At 35.7% G+C, this 23,419-nt stretch overlaps 2 protein-coding genes across 2 annotated transcripts; one reads left to right on the forward strand and one right to left on the reverse strand.

The window, feature by feature from the left end:
• Positions 1-1,540: 1,540 nt before the first annotated feature.
• LOC124630409 (probable peroxisomal acyl-coenzyme A oxidase 1) lies at positions 1,541-16,060 on the reverse strand. Its single transcript, XM_047164306.1, has 13 exons — positions 15,514-16,060; positions 10,982-11,141; positions 10,495-10,663; positions 10,080-10,203; positions 7,767-8,011; positions 7,013-7,173; positions 5,744-5,906; positions 5,136-5,326; positions 4,475-4,627; positions 4,002-4,107; positions 3,516-3,668; positions 2,494-2,610; positions 1,541-2,019 (listed from the first exon to the last, which is right to left on the reverse strand). The coding sequence occupies exons 1-13, from the start codon at positions 15,638-15,640 to the stop codon at positions 1,876-1,878; spliced, it is 2,013 nt and encodes a 670-aa protein (XP_047020262.1). The 5' UTR covers positions 15,641-16,060; the 3' UTR covers positions 1,541-1,875.
• Positions 16,061-19,297: 3,237 nt separating this feature from the next.
• On the forward strand, positions 19,298-21,561 carry LOC124632429 (60S ribosomal protein L19). Its single transcript, XM_047167275.1, has 5 exons — positions 19,298-19,443; positions 19,640-19,746; positions 20,223-20,386; positions 20,828-21,018; positions 21,373-21,561. Exons 1-5 carry the CDS (start codon positions 19,439-19,441, stop codon positions 21,506-21,508), a joined length of 603 nt encoding a protein of 200 aa, XP_047023231.1. The 5' UTR covers positions 19,298-19,438; the 3' UTR covers positions 21,509-21,561.
• Positions 21,562-23,419: the final 1,858 nt, after the last annotated feature.

Here is a 23,419-nt window from a genome sequence, read left to right on the forward strand (position 1 = left end):
CTAAAGGAATTGCATGGTAACATGTATGCCAATAATTAGTTTAATCATTCAACTATTCACTTGCAAAATTTCATGTCATTAAATTCAGTAATTAAAGAAAGACAATTATAATACTGACGGAGCATCGAAACCCTACATAATCCGACCAAGTTCGGATAGCTACAAAAAAGCGGCCGTACCATATGTCTAAGCAACGTTCTTAACTTGGTAGGTTAGTATTTATTAATATGGTACAGTTGCGTACACAAGCGTTAGGAAAAAATAAAACAATTATATTTCTTGATTGAAAAATATTTTTTTAATAATAATGCCACTATCTACGATAAAAATAAATCTTCAATTAACAAGTACTTCTCTATTTAAATATCCGTGCACAAAAATATTTTTATTATTATTACTTACATAAATTACTTAACTGCGTGATTAAAAATAACGTTAATAAACGTTACGTATTTTACCTAAAATGTCGTAGATAGTGGCGTTATTATTAAAAAAATATTTTTCATTCAAGAAATGCAATTGTTTTATTTTTTCCTAACGCTTGTGTACGCAACTGTACCATATTAATAAATATACAAACCTTCCAAGTTAAGAACGTTTCTTAGACATATGGCACGGCCGCTTTTTTGTAGCTATCCGAACTTGGTCGGATTATGTAGGGTTTCGATGCTCCGTCAGTATTATAATTGTCTTTCTTTAATTACTGAATTTAATGACATGAAATTTTGCAAGTGAATAGTTGAATGATTAAACTAATTATTGGCATACATTTTACCATGCAATTCCTTTAGAACGTCGTGATATTCGACTGCTTTGTAAACAGTGATCTATTCATGGTAAAATATCCTATAACTTTTTAATTACTAACGGAACATCATTGATACTTGGCAACATGTTGGAGACACTTACAAGGTTTGTGTAAACGTGAAAATCTAGGCCCCAAACTGCATACTTTAAGAACTAAGACCTAATAAGTGTATTTTACGTTTATATTTTTATCTTTTAAACCCTACGACTTTTTCTAAATCTGTTTTTTAAACAAATATAAACAAATTCAAAACAACGAATGTAAAAATCTACAGCTCTCTATGTAAGCGCTTTATATGAAAACTAGCTAATGGCCAAACGTTCGCGTAGCGGAAACTTAAATTTCTCCGAAGTTTATGCATGCTCTGATTTCATTCATACATAATCAATTATACACAAATACACACTAATTTTCGGACACATCTCTTTTCTTCTAAAGTCTATGGATTAAAAAAAGTTCCGCCAGGACAACGTTCGCCAACGTTCGCCCAGCGGAATCTGTTTTTGGTGAATTTCTCCACAATGGCTGCATACACAAATTTTTATTTACCATACACAATTATAGGACGTCTTACACTAATTATCTGCATAATTAAAATCTTTAAATTCAACAACATTCCGCTGCGCGAACGTACACGATTTGGGGAATCAAGTTTAGGTGCTTGTGCCAAGTACTCCTGAACGTGACAGCATTTTAATACTTATTGGAATTAAGAAATGAAACGCTAACAACTTTAAACAAAAATATTATTTTATTGTAAAATGATTTCAACATAAATCTCATGATTGCAATCTCCAGTCGAACTGTAATACTGTAACATCTGCATACAATATCAATTATTAAGAATGTTTAACATCCATCCACCACCTACTAAAAAATGTTGATCAATATAAAAATATTTGATTTACAATAAAATTTATACTTAAAAACTAACCTGGCCCATAGACAACAAAAATGATCGACATTTACAATTTGTATATAAAAGTTTACACCTTGATTAAGTCTGTTTATCTCGTATATTATTTATCACATATTTTTATAGCTAGAGAGCTTTTGTATATGTTGTATCACAGTTTCCCCTGCATGAATGGCTTGAGGTACTTGTGGAAGCTCTGGTTGACGGGCTCCGCGTTGAGCGGACTCTTTAGCGCTTCCTCCATCAGACGCTCGTACACGCGACCGTCGTACGCTCCCAGGGCAGAATGAAGAATCTGAGAAAATGATTTCCGTATGTTAGTTTTGTAGGGGGCAAAAATTTGTTGGTCACGCAGTGCCTGATACCCAAAAAGAGGCTGAATATCTCAAGCGTATGGGTGTTACTTCAACCGTCTAGTTTTCGTAATACTTGTAGGTGCAATTTTGATAATAAAAGGCCTGTACATGTAACTTGTTGGATTTTGAGCTTTTCCATTACAAACAAAAATCTTATAGTTATCGGCACGAATCTTGAGCTCTGACTTACATCTGCGCAGAAGTGATTTATTAGCAAAGAACCAATCCCGAGAGACGGCTATGACGCGATGCACTGCGGGCCAATCACCGCTTTAGCCCGCCCCCGCGCCTCACTTCATACCACAAAAGGGACCCAATAAATGACTTCTGCGTAGGTGAAGGCCAGAGCTCAAGATTCGTGCCGATAACTTGTTGGATTTTGAGTTTATCCCTTACAAACAAACAAAACATACCTCATCCCGCAGATCGAACGCGTCGACGAGTCCGACAGCGTTGGGTCGCAACTTCGTCAGCAAGTCCTCGTACCAGTGCTGCAGTTTCTCAATATCCCGCTCAGAGATCGATGTGAACTGTACGAAATATATGTTACACAGTTAGCTTAATATTTTTGGATAAATATTACTTACTAAATACTAAAGTGAGAGGTCTTTGTAGGTTGCAGTCAAATGGTGTAGGTTGGAGTTGAATGAAATGACATCGTGTTTTACGGTAACTGTACCAACGTTGTGACTTGTGATGCTACACGAATACGAGGAAGGAATGGGCATATAAGAGGCAGTTTGAAAGTGGCATCGGTAAAAGAAAATCTGCGAGGAAACCGGCTGGCATGGTATGGGAATGTGATGCGAAGGAATAAAATTCACGTTGTGAGGAAGTTTTGGGAAATAACGTGGACGGATTAAGTGGAAAAAGACGACCAAAAACGATGGATGGTTTGTGCGAAAGAAAAACAGTCGTGGTGGCCTAGTGGGCAAAGAACCAACCTCTCGAGTATGAGGGCGCGGGTTCGATTCCAGGTCAGGCAAGTACCAATGCAACTTTTCTAAGTTTGTATGTACTTTCTAAGTACGATGATGGCACGTTAAACTGTAGGTCCCGGCTGTCATTGAACATCCTTGGCAGTCGTTACGGGTAGTCAGAAGCCAGTAAGTCTGACACCAGTCTAACCAAGGGGTATTGGGTTGCCCAGGTAACTGGGTTGAGGAGGTCAGGCAGGGCAGTCGCTCCTTGTAAAGCACTGGTACTCAGCTACATCCGGTTAGACTGGAAGCCGACCCCAACATAGTTGGGAAAAAAGGCTCGGAGGATGATGGTTTGTGCGAAAGTCAATATGGTTAGAGAGAATGTTACTTTTGAGATGACGGCAGATAGACGAGTATGGAATAAGAAAACATGCTGCGCCGACCCCAAATAAAATTGAGATGAAGGCAGGATAATTATATACCAACATAATTTATATAGTAATAATGCTTACCCTAAGCAGATCGCCCATTCGCTGCAGCGCCCAGTACACCACATACATGTCTACGAGCTGAAGCAGCACTTCGCGCAGTTGTGGCGATACCGTCTTAGCTTGACGCTCCGACTCCTCGAAGTACGATGTCAGGATGAACACGCGGCAGTGGGCCTGGGGAATTAAAAAAGTTAAGAATTAACAAAGAAGTTTGAATAATGAAAATTAGTGAAAAGATTTGGTAAAAAACAAATAGTTGACCATTTTGAAGTTTTTATCATTTATTTACGGTTTACTTGTGACGGACCCTTACGGCGAGTTGCACCATTAAAATGAAAATCAAAATATAAATAACCGAACCATTTTCAAATCGTGGGCGGCAATTTCACGGCTGGTTATGGTTTGGTTATACATAGTTGCATGGTGCAACTCATTCTTAGTTGCTTGTGCATACAGTTAACATTTTTATGTAAGTGTTTATTTTATCTCATTATGTGTATTACATACCTCAGAAGCTTGAGCCAGCTGCACGGAGGTCATGTTCCACGCGTCTTCGTAAGACATGCCGCTCTTCTGACGCTTCTCGATATTCGCCACGCACAACGCGATCTTACTGTAGTGGAGGAAACAAAATTAAATTAAAAGGTCTATGAAAGTTAATAAGAAAAATATTATTTTACAAGACTTAGATTTTAAAAGATAAATACTATTGTGCCCTAAAAGTGCCCTAAAAGCAATTAAAAAAAAAGATTCTTACAATATAGTGATATTTATCGACGCGCATTAAAGCGCAGATGTAAACGGGTAGAAGCATTTTGTCGATTCCATTAAGAAATTGGGAAACATTGGCTGTAATGGCAAGTTAAGTTTTTTGCTGGCATAGTTTTTTTTCTCTCTTCCTTAATTGTTTAAATTTCTACAATATCTTCCTTTATTTAAATTCCTAACCACAAAAAACGTCACCCATCTTCTTCACTTACCCAGCAGCGACAACCTCAAATCCTCTAATAATGCCTTCGATAGTGCAGTCCCAGGGCGGGGACCGTCTCCCGGCACCCACGCGGCTCAGGTACGCCACGGTCGGCGGCAGCGAGTTACCGCCTGATGCCTGCTGCCAGGCCTTTACTAGGTATCTGAGAAAAAAAAATAGAATATAGAAAATGCAACTTATGGTACAACTTTTAAAACATAAATAATGATTTTGTATTTGTACAATGGCGGTCTTATTGGTATAAAGCAATTTCTTTCAGGCAACCTGCAGATGCATTTTAAAAAGGAACTGTAGAAGTATTATATGTAGGAGTATAGTATATGCAGTGATATCAAAGTGTAAAGAACTAAAGACTCCTTTGTACCTGATTAAAACTTTATTTAGAGAACAACCGTCGGCGACTCTTTCATAGCAAAACATTGCCATGCTAGAATCTCTGACATGCAGTCTTACTGAGGGATATAGAAGCTCAGGTAATTGGGTTGACGAGTTCAGATAAACATTAACCGTTAGACTGGAAGCCGTGCCCAATGTAGTTGATAAAAGGCCGATATTTTTTTATGTTTAAAAATTGAAGGTCAAGGTCAACTTTTTCTTTCTTTCTGTGATAAATTTTTTTTTAAACTTATAAGGGTTCAAGGTCAAATTACCTGGCAGTCTGCAGCAGCAGTACAGTGTTCTCTCCTTCATAAGTACAGGCCGCAGTGACAAGTCCATAAGTTAGGGGCAAGTTAGAGGACAGCATGTAGCCGTGACCGCCGCATGCGAGGCGACAACGTTCCACGGTTTCCGCTCCGTCGGCTGTAGTTACTGCTTTGAGGCAGCATGATAGAGCGTGTAGCTGAAAGAAAAAACAAGAATGGTAAGTAAATACTAATAATATATAAAATGTTAGCAGTCCGGTGTAATTTTCTTAAATATCGTTTCATTTTTGTGTCTGCATTAGCGACAGTTTTCCTGCTCAAGGTCAAACCTTGTGTCAGCTAGTGGTTTTTTGTTACTCTTCCACGGGCAAAAGGCAGAACGCATTTGATTAAGCCAGAAGACGGTTATAGTTAAGAATCACATATAAGCTACTTTTTATCTGGATGCACGGAGAAGTTTCCACGGGACGCGGGTGAAATTACTTACTAAATATTGAAACTGAACTTTCGCTATGTACCTATTATGTCATGATTGCAGCACTTCATAATTAAAAAAGTTAACATTTCTTTGGCAGTCCACTTCTTTTTTTTTCAAAGCCCCAAGCTTTGCTTACCTCAGGCAGTCTCTCCAGGTCTCCGGCCTCTAGTTCAGCGGTAACGTTGTTGTACATGTTCCAGATCCACTCGGCACTGAGCTGGAACGCGTGAGCGGTGGCTATGCCAACCATCAACTTGTGCTGTTGCGTTAGATAGTCTATGATTTGGGGTTCCGGTTCACTGGAAATTATGAAAGATGCATTAGGATATGCATAATATTCTTAGTGCTTGCCACGAGCTACGTTCGGGGGAAAGTTGTGAACATAACTACTTTGAATACCTAGTAAAACCTAGTAACTTAGGAATGGCATAGCGCAGACACACTTTACGTATTGGACGCATTCATTTTCTCAAATTTTTTGTAGAATCTGAAACATGAGGGTGCTGGCACTTCTTTTTATACAAGAAAAAGATATAAACTACAGTTGATCTAAACCAGTCTCGAAATAATTATTTCATGAGAACCATTTAGGAATCGAATTAATTTTAATGTTAGCACCGGTCATCCAATAACGAGTTGATAAAAAGATTAACTGGTTAAAGTTTGCAAATCTTGCAGACGGCCGCACTGAAATATGGAAAAATCCCTGGTCAGATAATCAGATTAAGAACAATCAGAACAAATGCACTAAAATTCATATTCAGCATATCGAGAGAATTAAAGGCTTGGTTAATTATCATTGTAGCGATAAAACCTTGCGTGGTAGTGCACTTCGGACTTTGAATCTCGTCGACGGCGTTGGGTTGTGATCGGTCAATGACTCAATATTAATTATACACATAGTTTTAGCAGACATTCAAGCAACGGCCGGTTGGCAGGTTTCCGTTAAATTGCAAAAAAACAAATATTTCATACAATGTATATCCTTTTTCAAGTAGTGTCGTAAATATAAAAGTTAATTTTTACAATAAAAACGTTGAATTAATTTGTGGTACTGTAGCTGTAAATTTTCAATAGCACTACCTGTTTTTGGTGTGGTTTTAAAAAGAATCTGCATTATCAAGCCTAGACTCCACCAAAGCGGAGCAAAGCGGGGAAGTTTTTAAACAACCAATAGAATTTCAGTATTCAAACATTCTCATCTATTCCCACTCAGTAGCATTCCTATGTAAGGGAGAATTATATTTGTTGTTTAAAACCTTCTCCGCTCCGCTCTGCTATGGTGGAGCCTGGGTCTAAGAAACTTTATCCTAGTGCGTGAAGTTACCATATAATAAGGGAACGACAGCTGAAAAACCCTAGCATAAAAAATCAAAGTCATAAAAAAACATACAAAACAACTTACTCAGGCTTTGGCTGCGACTGTCTCCTGACGGCTGAATACCTCGTTGCTATGGTAACGGCCTTCGCTATATAGTTGACAATATCCTTTACTATGACGACTCGGACAAACATCATTGTGCCGTATGTTAGCTTGGAGCTAGGGGATTTCACGTAGGTGCCATCCTGGTGAAAAAAAACAGGTTTAAAATGTTGAAGATATATTTTATGCATAGTTCTCATTTTTTAATGTAAGATGGATATTATTTGCTTTGCCCTACAGGGTCCGCCATTACACTTTTAGGAAAACTTTCTTCACAGCTCAAAGAAGAAATATTATTTCCGTCGTCGAAAAAATTATTCATAGATGAAATGCGGGATCATTTCAACATGTGCACATTATACTTTATTGATAGACTCAGACGGTATATTCAAGTTTCGTCGTCACAGTATAATGAAGCAGTTGAAAAGTAAAATATAATCACTTGTCGAAGTTGTCGTTTATTAATTAGCTATTGATTTTTTTAGAGACTTACGTTAACGCTTTTTGTGCGTCACAAATAAAATAAAGTGGTGTCAAACGCCCGACATTCACACTTTAATCATATTTATGCTAATCTTTACTAATGCATAAATGTGAAAGAGAATTCGTTACCCATTTACGACAAAACAGGCGAACTGGTTCTGGTAGTTTTGATCCAGAGTCCTTAGATGTATCGGGGTAAAAATTTGGGAGACAGCTAGTTTAAGTAACTAAAACGACTCAAGGTCCAACTCACTTCCAAAACCTGAGAATTCTTCATCAGCATATGTTCCCTCGGTATCCTAACATGTTCGAAACCAAGGAAGCCATTGTTGGTGCCATTCATGCCAAGCTTGGCGCCAATCTCGCCAACCTTGATGCCACGGAGAGGCATGTGGGTTTCTTCATCTCGGAGCTGAACGATGAAGGGGTGTATGCCATGGCATTGGCCGTTGGTGTATAGTTGGGCCATTACTATGCAGTAGTTGGCTGTGTGGGCCACTGGGAATAAAATGTTTGGAGGTGAAATAGAGCTTTGTGTGTTAAATATATGATTTAGTTACCGTATGAGCATAGATATAGAATACGTATCTACTTAGTATAGACAGCATTTTTAACTTTAACTATTCAAGATGTTTAAATCTCTGATACAAAGATAGGTACCTACGGAATCTTAGCTCTTACAACTGCTAAGAAAATATTGCCAAGGGTCTATTTTTACAAATGTAACAATACTAAATAGGGTAACAATACTAAATAGGTAATCATTTATTCTAATTACTCTGTTATCTGTCTACTTGACTATCATAACAAGGCTTACCTAGCGAACTTCAAGGAACTCAGTATTAAAGATTTTTTGAGTTTAGATTTTCATTTTTCATTGCATCTAGAAAACGAACCAAAATTATATATAGAGGGTGATAATTATTTTTTCCATTCACATTAATAAATCATTTCATTGAAATATATTTATCTCGTGACATCAATGTGTTCCTACGGATATAGCAGGTGGTAGGCAGGTATTTAGATATAATTATCAGCCCAGAAACAAAGTAGACAAGAAGTACCTATTGTACACGAGTTATGTATTTTATCTATATATTTAGATTAGCCATAAAAACAATAGGGAAAAATGTACGCAAATCAGGTACAAATTATCTTAATCGCCACATTAGTTCTGTAGTAATAAGAACGTTCGAGATATTTCAATACACAATGAACACTTGCCCCCAAAGAGTAAGTACAATCACAACGGATATTATCAAACTTACTGATAAGAAGTAATAATAATTATGTTATCTATTTAAATAAAAAATCCGGCTCAGGGTGCATTAGTCTTGAGATTCAAAGGTTCTGACGATTTTAATATTTTCCATATTTTTTGTTTTCGGTGCGAAAAACCTAAAATTGTTAAGGGTCAACATAAGATGAAAGGTTATCAAAATACGATGCTTTAAGAAGAAAAAAAATGAAATCCAATACTTCAATCAGGAACCGATTTTTCTAAACTGTCAAGTGTCGGTGCTTGACCTCATAATCTTAATAAGTATACCTAAAACCGATATGAGGATATAAGGAAATCCCTACTATAGTTCGGCCATTCAGAGAATGCGTTCCTGACACGTCGCGATTGAACTGACGACGTAACTACATTCATTGATTATTGATATAATAATGTTGTTTTAATGCTCCTCAATTGTTAAAACGGTAAACAACCAGCAAAAATATTTTTATCGTAACTGCAACGCCATTACAAAGTTACGTCGTCAGTTCAATCGCGACGTGTCAGGAACGCATTCTCTGAATGGCCGAACTATAATATTCTAAATGCGAAAGTAACTCTGTCTGTCTGTTTTTTACGCTTTCACGTCTAAACCACTGAACTGATTTTAATGAAATTTGGTACAGAGATAGAGTTGACCTTGAGACAGAACATAGGATAGTTTTTATCCCGGATTTTTGAAGAGTTCCCTTGGAAACGCGATATAACCGAACAGGACGCGGGCGAAGCCGCGGGCGGAAGCTAGTAGAATATAAGTAAAATAAGGAAATAGAAGGTAAAATAAATGCCTTTTGTAGTTGTACCAGCTGGTAGATCCCAGTTGGCAAAAATATCAGATAACGCTTTATCCTGGCGATGAGTTTTGATTCGAAATTATTAAATAAGTACATATCGATATGGGGTATTAAACAGATAAAACAAAATACATACGTATTTACATACATCTGTTCTACTAACAAAGGTTAGTGGAATTACATATTATCATAAATTGCGAATATACACATTATTATTGTACTTTGAATTGAACGTAGTATGGGTATATTTTTTGTATCTCAGACACAAATAAGTGTCAGAAATATGTTAATGAGCAATACAGGTAAACGAAGTCCGAAAAATAATGAGGTAGAGATTAGCCTCGTACACATTTTGAAGATTTAATAGTTTGGTATTTTTTTATTTGCCGAGAGCTTTACAGATTCATTAAAATATGTATGATGATATGACATATAATGGGCAATTATATCGCTTATAGCAAGTCAAATTAATTTAATTTAAATAAATACTTACAGCCTCCGGGCCACCATTTGTAGGCAGTAAGTGTGGGACTGTGTAGCACAAACTCTTTGGTCTTAGGGTCGTATGTGGCCGTTGTCTCTAGACCTCGGATAAAAGTACCGTGTCCGAGCTCAGTCTACAATAAAAAAAAAAATGTGAGATGAGGTAAATACAAAAAGCAAGCTTTGACATTTTAGATGATTTCAAAACTTAATACATCGAAATACAAGTTTTATTTGAGAAAAAAAAAACAACACTGGCTTAAATATTTATTTAATACACGAGTTTTATAAAAAAATTGAACTATCTTGTATTTAATAAAGATTTACCCATAAATATGAAATTATAAGATTTTAAACGACAATTCCAAGGTCAAAGGTCAAGGTCAACCATACACTGTTCAACAATAAATTATTCAACTACAAACCTGTGCATAAGTGCCAACGATGTCAAGGTTGAAAGCTCTGCCGATCCAGTAGGCTTGCTGTTCAACTGACGCCTGACCCATGATGGTAGGTATGAACATCACATAGTGCAGGGTTAGGGGTGAGCCGTCTTGGAGGATAGCTGAACCGAGAGCACCGCCTAGGACGGCCCTGTGGGAGATGGAAGATCATAGTTGTAAAATTATGGAGAGCTGCGCTGCAAGCTTGGCGTGATATACGAAAAGTAAATGCTTTATATGGAAATAGTTAAAATATTCATCCCTATAAGGTATTCGGTAATTTAATTAACGCTCTTTTGCAAAAAATAACTATAGATTCCAATTCGACATGACAGCCAAATACAAGGAAGCTGGCTTCTTCTAATAACCAAAATAAATGTCGACAGTAATCAGCATTTTTTATCTGGGGGTCAAAATGTGCTGATTTTCAGCCTACTTTGAATAAATGATTTTTTATCTTTATCTTTACCTGAAGTTCTCCATCCCAGTGTTTTCTTCCTCCTGCAGTCTTCGTATCAATTTGAACAGGAGACATGCTTTCTTCACCGCAAGTTCGTACTTCTCCTTATGACTGAGGTACTCTGAAGGCACTTCCTCGATGTGGATCCCTTCTTTTAGAATCATCTCCTCTGCAAACATAGAAAAATGTTCTAAATAAAAATGTTTCATTAGAACCATAAAATCTAGGGCATACTTATGTGGAATTTATGTAGTAATTTTATAGCATAATCACTACATAATATAAAACAAAGTCGCTTTTTATGTTTTTTAATAGATAGAGTGATTGAAGAGGAAGGTTTGTAATCCGCATCCGACCGAAGCCGGAGCGGGACGCCAGTTATTTTTATAAATAGAATGTAGGGTAAATACGCCAAATGTCGGCCCCTTTAGCGATTTTCTGACTGCGGTTCGCTATAGCACCGTCAGTTTCCAACGAAAGATAGTTTCTGATGCGGTTTTGGATAGTTTGATTAATCTATTTCATGTTTAAAGGCATAAGATTGATATTTCTACGAAAAGAAAAAAGTAATAAGGCTTAGATGCGTCGAGAACAGAAAAACCCTAAAGTCGGCCATTCAGTGCCCAAGGTCGGTCGCGTTTTTTCCAAATGTCGGCCGGGTATAGGGTGTTTCAAATTAAAGCAATGACAAATATTATTAACATGATTTATTTTGGCAGAATTCGAATATAATACTAAGTATACATTTGTAATTGTTTAATAGTAAAATATTTATGTTTCCCCTAAACAAAAAAAGTCGTATTCACGACCAACCATTTATATTTTTTAAACTAATAAGATCGGTTTAATAGATAGCAAGTCCCAAACCATAAAGCTACCATAAACATGCCTACAATTCATTTAAACTTAACTTCTTTACAATATAATAAATTATACCTAATAAATAAATAATTTCGAGAGAAAATTTTTGAGAAAATGAAAAAAATATGAAAGTATTTTTTCATCAGCCTGTATAGTGGCGCTCGAGCTCGAGGCTGGTCGACATTACGATCTTTAATATTTCTAATGTCGGCCCCTATTTCTTGTACCTTATTTCTCGAGATTCGACTAATATCACCCCGGCCGTTATTAGGCTATTAAACGTAAAATAGATCTATTTGCCTATAAGTTTTGCAAATTCTCTTGTTAAGCCAACGGAATTAGTACAATAGGAATTTATTAAATAGACTGCATTTACTTTAAGTCGGCCACGGCCGAGAATCCGGTTTTAAGTCAAAACTGTTGTCCTAATGGCGGCCTCTTATTTTTCCTTGAAAAAATACGCAAAACGCTGAAAAAAACTATCTTAAAATATAGTAAAAATAACCCATTAATGATAATCAAGCTTAAAACAAAAATAAATAAATGTTTTATCGTTCTAATATCAATCCCCAAAATGTGAGTTTTCACTTCGAGTAAGCTACTTTACATGTGAATTTGATGTTTGAACGGCGCAATCGCTACTGACGCTCAGTGTGAGAAGAGTAAGTGGCAGAATCGGATAGTAACGATTTGTACGTATGGAGTATAAATCAAGGTTGCGATTCGAGGAGCAAAACTGACACTTAATTAACTTTTGAATGAATGCAAGCTGAAAATGTACAGACGGCCGAAGTTTGGGGGGAGGCCGACATTTGGCGTATCTACCCTACTTCTAGACATTTAATATTTCCCATTCAGACGATCAAGATTATCCTTAAGAGCCATGAAATCAAGGCTATTTTCAGGATATTTTTTAAAAGCTAGGCGTACTTAGTGTGTTGGAAGTTTAAATTCCTATTTTTAGTGCTGTTTTGGTCAGGTCTTTAACCCTCATCTTTCTTAATTAAACATTTTACAATATAAACAACTTACTTACTACGAAACTAGATTCTGTAAGTCGAAGACAAAAGCATTATTGTTTATTTTATTTTTAGACGTCCTATTTACATAAAAGCAATAACATAGGGTGCCTGCATCCTTTGTCTTTTTTTAAATAAATATTTTAGTTAAATATTTATTGATGCAATCTCGCCAGCCCGTACTCTCAAGGTACGAGTACCTAGGTACCACTAATTAGGTACCATTGCTGTAGACTGCTCATAGTTTTCAAAATTTCTTTGTCGACTACAAAACCCCAGCCAAAATGAAATACTAGAAAACTTCGAAATAATGAGTGCCAAAAATACATTAGGCATTAGGTATTACTGCATGTGAATTTATTATTTTATGATCTTGACCGTGATCGGCTGTTAGCTTGAAACAGCACGTGGTGTCGAAAGATTTGCATACAATTGTACATTTTAGAAGTTCAAGTCATATCATTACACAACAAACACCTTTATTAAGGTAGCGATTATAGCAGATGCTTACTGACAATCTCATTATTCATAATTAATTATTAACAGACTTAATGAGTTCCTCGATTTTTAAGATTAGAAGCTTTTGAATATTATTAAGGTTCAATACCTAAAAGGTAAATAAATGGGCACTAAGAATATAGACACTTAGTAAGACTTTTTCGTCAGTCTGCAACAAAGCTTCATCTCATGAACCCATGAATTGTGGTAGGTATTTGAAATTTTATAATGCCCAGAAAAATCCCGCGCAATAACCGCGCAGTGCAATAGAAAATTGCTCTATCCTGAAAAACTCCGTTTACTGGAAATTCCATAATAATAAGCTGAGAAAAGATATATTTTCGAGAGTTGAATAAACAATAAAACTTTTGTGGATTTGTTTACGATCATAGTAGACGTTATTGAGGTCGACCTTTGGTCCCTGATATCATACAAATGTGATTTGAGATATTTATTATTGCTTATTAAGTACAAACAAAGTGTATCGCAGGCATTCGTATTTGCACTTATGTTACCTACTCTTTAGGCTCTAGGCTCCGAAACTACTCAATAGACTAGAAAATTATTTCACTGTTGGAAAGCTACAGTCTTCCAGAGTAACATAGGGTATCTTTTATTCTGGTACAGGCAGTAGTTCCCACGGGACGCGGGAGAAACCGCGGGAAAATGATTAGTGGGAAAAAGGATTAGGAAGGAAGAACAGTTTTTACGTTTTACTAATATTATAAAGAGAACAGTTTGTGGGTGTGTTTATGTTACGTTGCCACATTCAAATGGCTACGGTCAATGTAACCTGGAAGAAATAAAGTCATCAGAATAACATACGGGCTTCTTTCTATCCAGGTGGAGGAATTAGTTCCCACTAGAAGCTAGCAAAACTCATCATCCTCTGAGCCTTTTTCCCAACTATGTTGGGGTTGGCTTCCAGTCTAACCGGATGTAGCTGAGCACCAGTGCTTTACAAAGAGCGACTGCCCTATTTGACCTCCTCAACCCAGTTACCCAGGCAACCCAATACCCCTTGGATAGACTGGTGTCAGACTTTGACTCAACAAAACTGGAAGCTAGCAAAACTGCAGCCTACTAAATAATGCTTTAAATATTGAAGATTTTTTTAGTTGTACCACAATTAAGTCGACATTTATAGCTGTGAAAATCCCTTTTCTAATAATTCTGTATGTTAATCTTAAAAACTATTTATCTGTTATTATCAATAATGAATTACATAGATACTGTCATAGATTGTTCAAAATATTATCTTAATAGGGACATATTTTAATAAAGTTTCTAAATAAGTAATTAAATATTCAGCTATGTATGTTATTATGACATAAATATTAAAAAAACTGATTCAATTCAGCCTTTTTTTACAACTTTATTTAAATACAGCAGAAGTAAAGTTGTTGTAACAAAAAATCAACTCTTATACCTACTTATACTTGATTTTTATTATAGTTGTCACTTAAAACTTCAATTATATCTCACTTTCACCCTTTGTATGCCAGAGCATACATGCATGAGACAATCGATTTTCTATTATTTTATAATTAGCAATATACAAGAAGTTAACTTAGTTCAATATTTTAGTAATAATTCTATAATATTATTGTACTGTATGAATCAAGAGGCAGCGGTATGTTTTGATAACATTATTAACTGCATATTAAACCTTGGACTTACAATCTTTTGCACAATAACATTGCATTAACAAAAGGCAATTTAAATGTGCAGATTGCTTTAGTGTTCAATTATTTCAATTTACAAGGATTAAATATTTTCAAACAATGTTGTGGTAAACATGTTGTTCGGAATAAAATGGAGATGCAATTAAATTAATTCGGATACTTTTTGTATAATTGTCCTCACCATAATAATGAAAAGTGTATCAAATGTTAATGTTCTTTTAAAGATATTGTGCATTTGTTTAAATCAATTTAAAGAATAATCACCTAGTATTCTGACCACCAAAGAATGGATTTTACAATTAGATAAGCAACAGAGATAACAAATAAATCAAGTTGAATAAATATTTGATCAATTTAAGAAGTCTTAATATTAGGATTAAATCACAAGGTGCAAAGTTTAAGTTTTAGCCATGTCCTACAAACATGATAGTTAAAAAAACTGGCTGTACATGTTTACCATCTAGTAACCACTAATTACCTCGTCTCCTCCTCTCTTCAGTCATCGCAGGACCGCCATCCAACAAGTTTGTTAGTTCTGTTGTATTAAAAGAGCATTTGTCCCTTTCTCTTTGTAAATCGGGGTTAACATTCGTGGAACTGCTCATTTTGTGTCGTAATATAGCGCACGGACGAAAAGCACAACGTCCCCGGCCAACGGTGCACGCACAACTGATGAAACAGCGATACTTTCGCGTGATCCACTTGCCATCAACGTAATCACAGCCGCAGGTTTTGCGTGACGAAAACAAGCTCGCCGAACTATGTATTGCTTAACTCGAATCTTAATCTGAAGGAAAACTGGTTTTTATTGAATTTTATAATGCGAGGAATGGGTAAAACTGCAATTTGGGGATAGGATTATATGTTTTTTAAAATTCTTTGTTCGCAACTCGATCTTTGTGTAAATATTATCTATTTTATTTAGACACAACAAAGAATGCTTTTAAACTGAGAATATTGAAATATGAAATTGGGTGATATTTTGTCTTTCTGCGGGTTTGTACGACCATTTATAAATTAATTTAAAAGTTTTTAAAAACCATCGATATATATGTACTACGTACTAGATAGAACGTTCCGAACAAAAAGCTTACCACACTGAACTGCAGTGCAGACTATGCAGTGCCCAAAATGGCAAATCAGAGCGATTTTGACACCTGCGTCAGATGGATGTCTATGAAACGACAATTATAAAATAGAAAATACATATCAAGGTATAAACTTACACATATAAACTAATTCGAGAGTCAAGTTAGTAAAATTACACGCTGTTCATGCTATTACAACGCTTGTATATCATACTTTTCATTTATAATTCAATTTTACAAATATGCATTAATTTGTTCCCGCCCGCCATCTTAAATTATGGATTAAGAAAATCGTGCAGAAACAGATGTGCCATAAAACTGGCAGTAGGTAAAATATCAATGAAAACAGACTTCACTTTGTCATGGTATGTTCTTACTTTCAAGAAAAAATAATTAAATTCGCGAAAATTTGTGATAGCCCTCTTAAGAAAAAAAAACATCGTAATTAATATTAAAAACCCTAAAAATAAGTTCCTGGTTTTAATATATTACATGATTTTGCATTCAATTAGATATAAATAAACTTTTTGATATATTACATGATTTTGAATTCACTTAGATATAAACTTTTTGAGTAATGAAAAATGTAGGCAAAATACGAGCGACGTTTCTGCAATTAACATCAATGAGGATGACTACATGTCACAATACGTCATCGAGATGTCAACAGACGACATAGCGGGTAAATTATTTGTATGGATGTTCTTGTCTATCGCTAGAATATATGTCAATGTTAAAAACTCATTGTTTTGGGATTTGTTGATTTTTTGTCGATTGACGTGACGTCAAATGTCAATTGAAAATGACATTGGCTCCGTGGAGTGTGGAGAATAGAGGCAAGAATTTTGTAGCGGTAGCGGAGCGTACGGAGCTACAAAACATTCAATTCAATTCAATGTATTTATTTGTGAGCATAGGTATACAGAAAGGTCTTAAAATTAAACATGTTAGAGCTCTATGTTCTACCAAATGGAATTGGTGTACAAATAATTTTAATCCTATTGAGTTTATATAAAATCATAGTGTTTCTATTTTATCATTTAGAAATATTTCAACTGAGTAATATGCCTTATCTATTAGAAATGTAATTAATCTACGTTAAATACTAATATTCTGTTCAGTTCTTATACTTTTTGGAAGTTTGTTATAAATTTTTGGAGCCATTGCAAAAATACTGTTTTTATAAAATGTAGTCTTAGACCTTATTACATGTAACTGATCACAACGACGTTGACTGGTTACTTGGTCAAAAGGAGATGGCCAAATTTTCATAGAAAAAAAACCCAGAATCGACAGCAATGAAATGGTTACCAATAGGTTCTTTATGATAGACCTTTGATGGTGCCAAAAAATCCAGACTGAAATCCATGGGGTATAGGAGCTATTTCATATTATCGCAAAAATAGGTTATGTTGAATATATGTTGATTTTAAAGATTATTAACATCAAGGGACATAAAAAAGCAAAGTAAACTAACATTATACAAGCCACTACAAACAACCCCATAGTTTCAGAGTTGGCCTGGTGATTAAAAGGTCTTGTATTTAACCACTCCAGATACGATTAAGCACCGACCTTACCTACTTGGAGAGGTTTCGCAGTTACATGCAACCTTCACAACTGGCTATGAAATGTTTTTGGAGAAATTGTCTTTGAAAATCGCGCCATGTGACATTGTCAAATATAACAAATGACTTAGCAATGTAAAACGGTCCAATCACGAGTCTGCATTCAACTTCTAACGAACATCAAACAGTAAAAGTAAACTTTTTTGTGAACTAAAATCTTGATCGAAAAAACGTTATAAAAAGAGAACCCCATGGTTTTTAGATGTTTTGAAATACTTTTTAAAATCCAAAAATTATACTGAATCCAATCATACATATGAAGTTCCTGTCGACTCTGGGTTTTTTTTTGGCCATCTCCTTTAAATTATTTTTTACAAACATGCTTGTTTCGTAAATGTATAGTGATGGCATTGTTAATAATTTTAAATTCTTAAAATGCATGTAGCAACTGTCGGTAGATTTTAGATTGCAGATAGCTCTAATGCACCTTTTTTGACACTTGAACACCATTTCTTTACCCGTTGCGTTTCCCCAAAACATAATTCCGTACCTCAACGTCGACGCTACTAAACCATGATACGCCATTAATACTGTTTTTCGGTTTGCCGTTTTATTTAACATATGCAGAGCATAAGAGTATTGGTTTAGTTTATTGCATACTTTGTCTATATGTATATTCCATTTTAGCGTATTTTCTATATTTAGTCCCAAAAACTTAGTAACATTAGTCTCATTAATAATTTTGTCATTGTATTTAATATTTAAATTTAATTTATTATTTAGTCGTTGTTGAAATTTCATTAATACTGTTTTTTCTAAATTTATAACTAGATTATTATTTATTAGCCAATTAACAACCGAATCAATATTAGAGTTAATATCTGCCTCCAGTGAATGTAAGTCGTCAAAGTAGGGTACTGTCATCTGCAAACATTGTCATGGGGTATTTTGATGACATTGGGAAATCATTAATGTAAATAATAAACAAAGTCGGGCCAAGCACACTTCCCAGCGGTACTCCGTATATAATAAATGTTTTTTGTTGTCTGTTACGAAGGTAGGATGCAATTAAGTTCAATACATTTCCTCTTATTCCGTAAGAATTTAGTTTGTTTATAAGTATTTTGTGATCGACGCGGTCAAAAGCCTTTGACATGTCCATGTATAGTGCAATAGCAGGTAATCTCTTATCTACTCTACTGCTAACTGTATGCAGGAAATCATTAATGGCCATGTCAATTGACTTGTTTTTTCTAAAGCCTTTCTGGTTATCAACAAATAAATTATTGTTCTCGAAGTATGCGTCGTAAGTCTCGAAGTATGAGTGTTGGTTGTTAATTACATTTTATCTAGGTGAGTACGATGCGATGTATAGCGAGTTTGACCATTACATGAATAATGCTGCTCAATAAGCATTTGCTACAGTTTTACTAATTTTATATTTAAATTAAAATATACATTAATATAAAATATTTATAAATACAAAACTCCCAGATGGCTACAAAGCCTGTATTATATCAGTGTTAAAGAGTTTCATGATAGAAAAATCTCGTATAGTATAATGGTCACATTAAATCAGGAAGTATTAAAAATTCAAACTGCAAGTTATAAAAAAAAATTATCTCAATTACAAAGTTTAAATCGACTAAACACTAAATTCAGATCATACTATTTAGTAACCTCCACCCATCACTGACTAAGGCGGCCATATTTCTTTCTTGTATGCGTTGGAGCTCACCTAGTCAAGATGAGGTTAGTTTCAATAAATAAATTATAAAAAACGTGTTAAACCTCTTCAAATTAGTTATTTCTTGTGTTAGATTACTCCAAAATCATGTTGGGCATGTTTATTTGTGGCCAACATATCTATTTAGTGATATTTTGAGTGCAACTTTATCGGTCCGCTAGATAGCCATGTGGTCTCATCGGATTTTTGTTTCGTTTTCAGTTCCCTCAAGCTGCAGAAGAGGCTTGCAGCCTCTGTTATGCGATGTGGTAAAAAGAAGGTGTGGCTTGATCCCAATGAGATCAATGAAATCGCTAACACCAACTCCAGTAAGTACCCTTGGAATAATTTTCGCGGCGCGGCGTGATCGACTGTTCGACATGCCGTGGTGTCAACACAACATCAACAAAGTATCGCTTTTGAATATTCTACAAAACATTGGAGTGATAAATTACAATTACAAGCCACACGAAATCCATATTTTATGTGAACAGGAAAAATGGGACTACCCTCTGACCAAAAATTTGATCACCTTGAGACGACACGAGTGTTCGTTTCAAGTCCAGCGGTTCAAGCCTTGCTGTTGTAGATTCTGTTAAGAATCTTTTCCCATTTGTATTTACCAAAATACCAACTTAACCTATTATTTTTCAATATTTTATCACTATGGTGAAATTGTGAAGACTAGTTTTCACCATGAAATGAAATCATTTACATATCTCTCTTCCTTATATATTTTTATAATTACAATAGGTAGAAATGAGTACAAAATCTGAGAAAATGTAACATAGTAATGAAATTCCAGGACAGAACATCCGTAAGATGATCAAGGATGGTCTCGTCATCAAGAAACCCGTAGCCGTACACTCACGTGCTCGCGTCCGCAAGAACACAGAAGCCAGGAGAAAGGGTCGTCACTGTGGCTTCGGTAAGAGAAGAGGTACTGCCAACGCTCGTATGCCACAGAAGGTGAGTTACATACTTTTGAATAACACTCCTATTTTTTATTCTGATCTTTTATTTTCTAACTACATTATATCAGAACTGACTTATGGCATGCATCCATATTTCAGTGACTTGTATAGATCAAGGTTTTCTAAGTGCGACTTAGCTACATCTCCCATAAGCAGTAGAAGTAGCTATCAAAGTTACAGATTGTTTACCTTATGTATTTACACACTTGTTTTAATTCATTTAATTATTATTTTAATGCAGAAAGCTATGAAGTTAATCCAAAAGTTTGAAATACCAGGAAGAAAAAATATTACTGTTTTTTGTATCTGTGTTCTTGCTATCTTTTGCTGTTATGTTTATCTTGTGTTATCAAGCCTTATTGATTCTATTGAAACCTAGCCAGCCCAGGGTATGTCCTACATCTAGTAATAACATTATTTATCTCTTTGTCAACAGGAACTTTGGGTCCAAAGACAAAGGGTGTTGCGTAAGCTGCTCCTCAAGTACAGAACCGCCAAGAAGATCGACAGGCATCTGTACCACGCCCTGTACATGAAGGCAAAGGGTAATGTGTTCAAGAACAAGCGTGTGCTCATGGAGTACATCCACAGGAAGAAGGCTGAGAAGGCTAGGACTAAGATGCTCAGGTAAGGAACCTCTTTTATTGTTTTAAGGAAGTATTAGGTGTATTAGCTATGTGATTGCCATAATATTGCATAATAAATAACAAGTTTATTTGTTTATACTACACAATATTGCACAAGAAACTGCAACAATTATTTGTGCAATATAGCAATGATACCTTTTGATTTCGACACCTGTTCAGATAAATCTCTGTATTAGTGTAAAGTTTTTAAAATAATAATCTTTCAATGGGTGATCTATCTACTGAAGAAAACTAATTAGCATGAATATAGAAACGTAAAGGCTTCCATTCAAAGATAAGTTAGCAATTTGCTTATTCATCAAGTTCATCTAATGTTCCTTTTTTCCTTTTTCAGTGACCAGGCTGAGGCCCGCCGTAACAAGGTCAAGGAGGCCCGCAAGCGCCGTGAAGAGCGTATTGCCGCCAAGAAGGAGGAGTTACTGCAGACTTTCGCGCGGGAAGACGAGGCCGCGGTTACCGCCAAGAAGTGATAGACACTTTGTAATTAATTTAAAAAAATGGTCCAATAAATACTTTGGGTCGATTTTTGTATTTCATTTCAAAATTGCTGTTTTGTGTTGTATTGCCATGCTGGGAAACTATTTGTTTCGATCCTAATTGCGCAGGTTTAGATGCCATACCAAGTTGCATCTAATATTTTCTTTGAAAGGAAGCTAATATACCAGATATTGGGCCTGATTGTTGTTTCATGAAGTCTGGTTCTAGTAAGAACATGACTAATGATGAAAAACAGATTAGCAGGACAATGCTCAATAACAGTAGATTTCCTGAGAACGCGCAGCCAAACCTGCTAAATTCATGTCCGCTTTATTAAGTTAAAGGAAATGATATACGATTGACCCACTTAAATTTTAAAGGCTAGTTACTTTTTTTCTGTGACTGGTCCTTGGATTGTACTTTTTAGGGTTCCGCACCGAAAGGGTAAAGCGGGACCCTATTGTTTTCGCTACTCTGTCCGACTGTATCTCATGAACCGTGATAGCTGGAGTGTTGAAATTTTCACAGATGTATTTCTGTTGCCGCTATAACAACAAATACTGAAAACAAGCTTTTTGCTCATTTTTGCTCGACATACATAGATAACGGCAACAGGTAGATGCTTGAAACATTCACAGAAAATGAAATGTATTTAAAATGTATTTTAATTATTTAACGATTTATAAATAATAGTACGGAACCCTTTGTGCGCGAGTCCGACTCACACTTGGTCGGTTTTTTCGGTGATTGGATGGTTGTACTTTTTTGGTGAGACTAGCGGTTGATAATACGCAACAGACTCCTAATTAAAATAGTAGAGCAATTTACAGTAATGTGAACGTTTTCGGACGTGGTTTTTCGTAATAAAGGAACTTAACTAACGCGTTTGTCCACCCCTTAATCCTTAGTAAAATCATCATCATCATCTTAGCCATAGGACGTCCACTGCTGAACATAGGCCTCCCCCTTAGATTTCCACAGATACCTGTTGGAGGCGACCTTAGTAAAATAATGTAAGTAAATTAATTAGTAAAATAACCTTTTTGAAAATAATGTAAGTAAGTCACCTTTGTTCTTGGTACTGGTCTGGTGTTGTGACTCTATGACCACTCATTTTTTAGATATCTACCGGTAAACGGGTCTTAGAAGCAAACTCCTCTGGTCTTACTAAAAAAAGTTAGACGTTCGTCACGTGTTTGAGAAAAAAAATGTATGGAGGATTTTCGTATCGAACACCTGTCTAGCTTTTTGTAGAAAGATATGTCCTTGTTAGTTTCTGTCATAATGGTGGTAAGCTGAACCTACAAAGAAGCTATTTCAAGGGGAATTTTAAGGTACCTAATGGGCGTCTTCGACGAACACGTATTCAATGTTAATGCAATTTTAGTATTAATTCAAAAACTTAGTTACCATATGAACTTACTGCACAAAATGCACGTACCTATTGAAAGTTCAACTACATATTTGTTTGCTGCACTGTATCTCGAATAGGGAAAGTAGTACAAGGTGAACCCTTGAAGCGGGAATCGCTGTTAAATACATATTAAATTCTTGACCGTTATTTGAAGCTTACTAGTTTGAGATAGGCACCTACGTGTTTTCCGCTTTTATCTCTGTCCTTTTCTACCCCATATCTTGCATCTCTCTCGCACACCGACCAGTTTCACTCCCCACCAGGCAGGAGGCGACGAGTGTTCTCGGCGGCCACAGTTTGTCATTGGGTCATTGGCGTCTTGTTTTCCGCCCGAGAAGGTTGGTCTAACCAACCGCTGTAGTATTTCGTTGAAAAATAAACTCAGTGCTCTCGCAGAACACAGGTGAGTTTATAATATTTTATACAATTTGTTAACGGTTTTACCGTTCGATATTCGATTTTGCGAAATCAAGTGTTAATATTTTGTACA

The sequence above is a fragment of the Helicoverpa zea genome, chromosome 1, assembly GCF_022581195.2.
Source record: "Helicoverpa zea isolate HzStark_Cry1AcR chromosome 1, ilHelZeax1.1, whole genome shotgun sequence".
NCBI lineage: Eukaryota > Metazoa > Arthropoda > Insecta > Lepidoptera > Noctuidae > Helicoverpa > Helicoverpa zea.

What these genes read in the sequence shown, in the direction of transcription:
- LOC124630409 (XM_047164306.1), bottom strand. Translation starts at nt 15,640, where the DNA reads ATGAGCAGTTCCACGAATGTTAACCCCGATTTACAAAGAGAAAGGGAC. An exon ending in CAGTCGCAGCCAAAGCCTGA is followed by an intron (nt 5,907 to 7,012) that starts GTAAGTTGTTTT and finishes CATAATTTCCAG; the next exon opens with TGAACCGGAACCCCAAATCA. An exon ending in TTTGAGGTTGTCGCTGCTGG is followed by an intron (nt 4,108 to 4,474) that starts GTAAGTGAAGAA and finishes CCTCCACTACAG; the next exon opens with TAAGATCGCGTTGTGCGTGG.
- LOC124632429 (XM_047167275.1), top strand. An exon ending in AATCGCTAACACCAACTCCA is followed by an intron (nt 19,747 to 20,222) that starts GTAAGTACCCTT and finishes ATGAAATTCCAG; the next exon opens with GACAGAACATCCGTAAGATG. An exon ending in GCTAGGACTAAGATGCTCAG is followed by an intron (nt 21,019 to 21,372) that starts GTAAGGAACCTC and finishes TTCCTTTTTCAG; the next exon opens with TGACCAGGCTGAGGCCCGCC.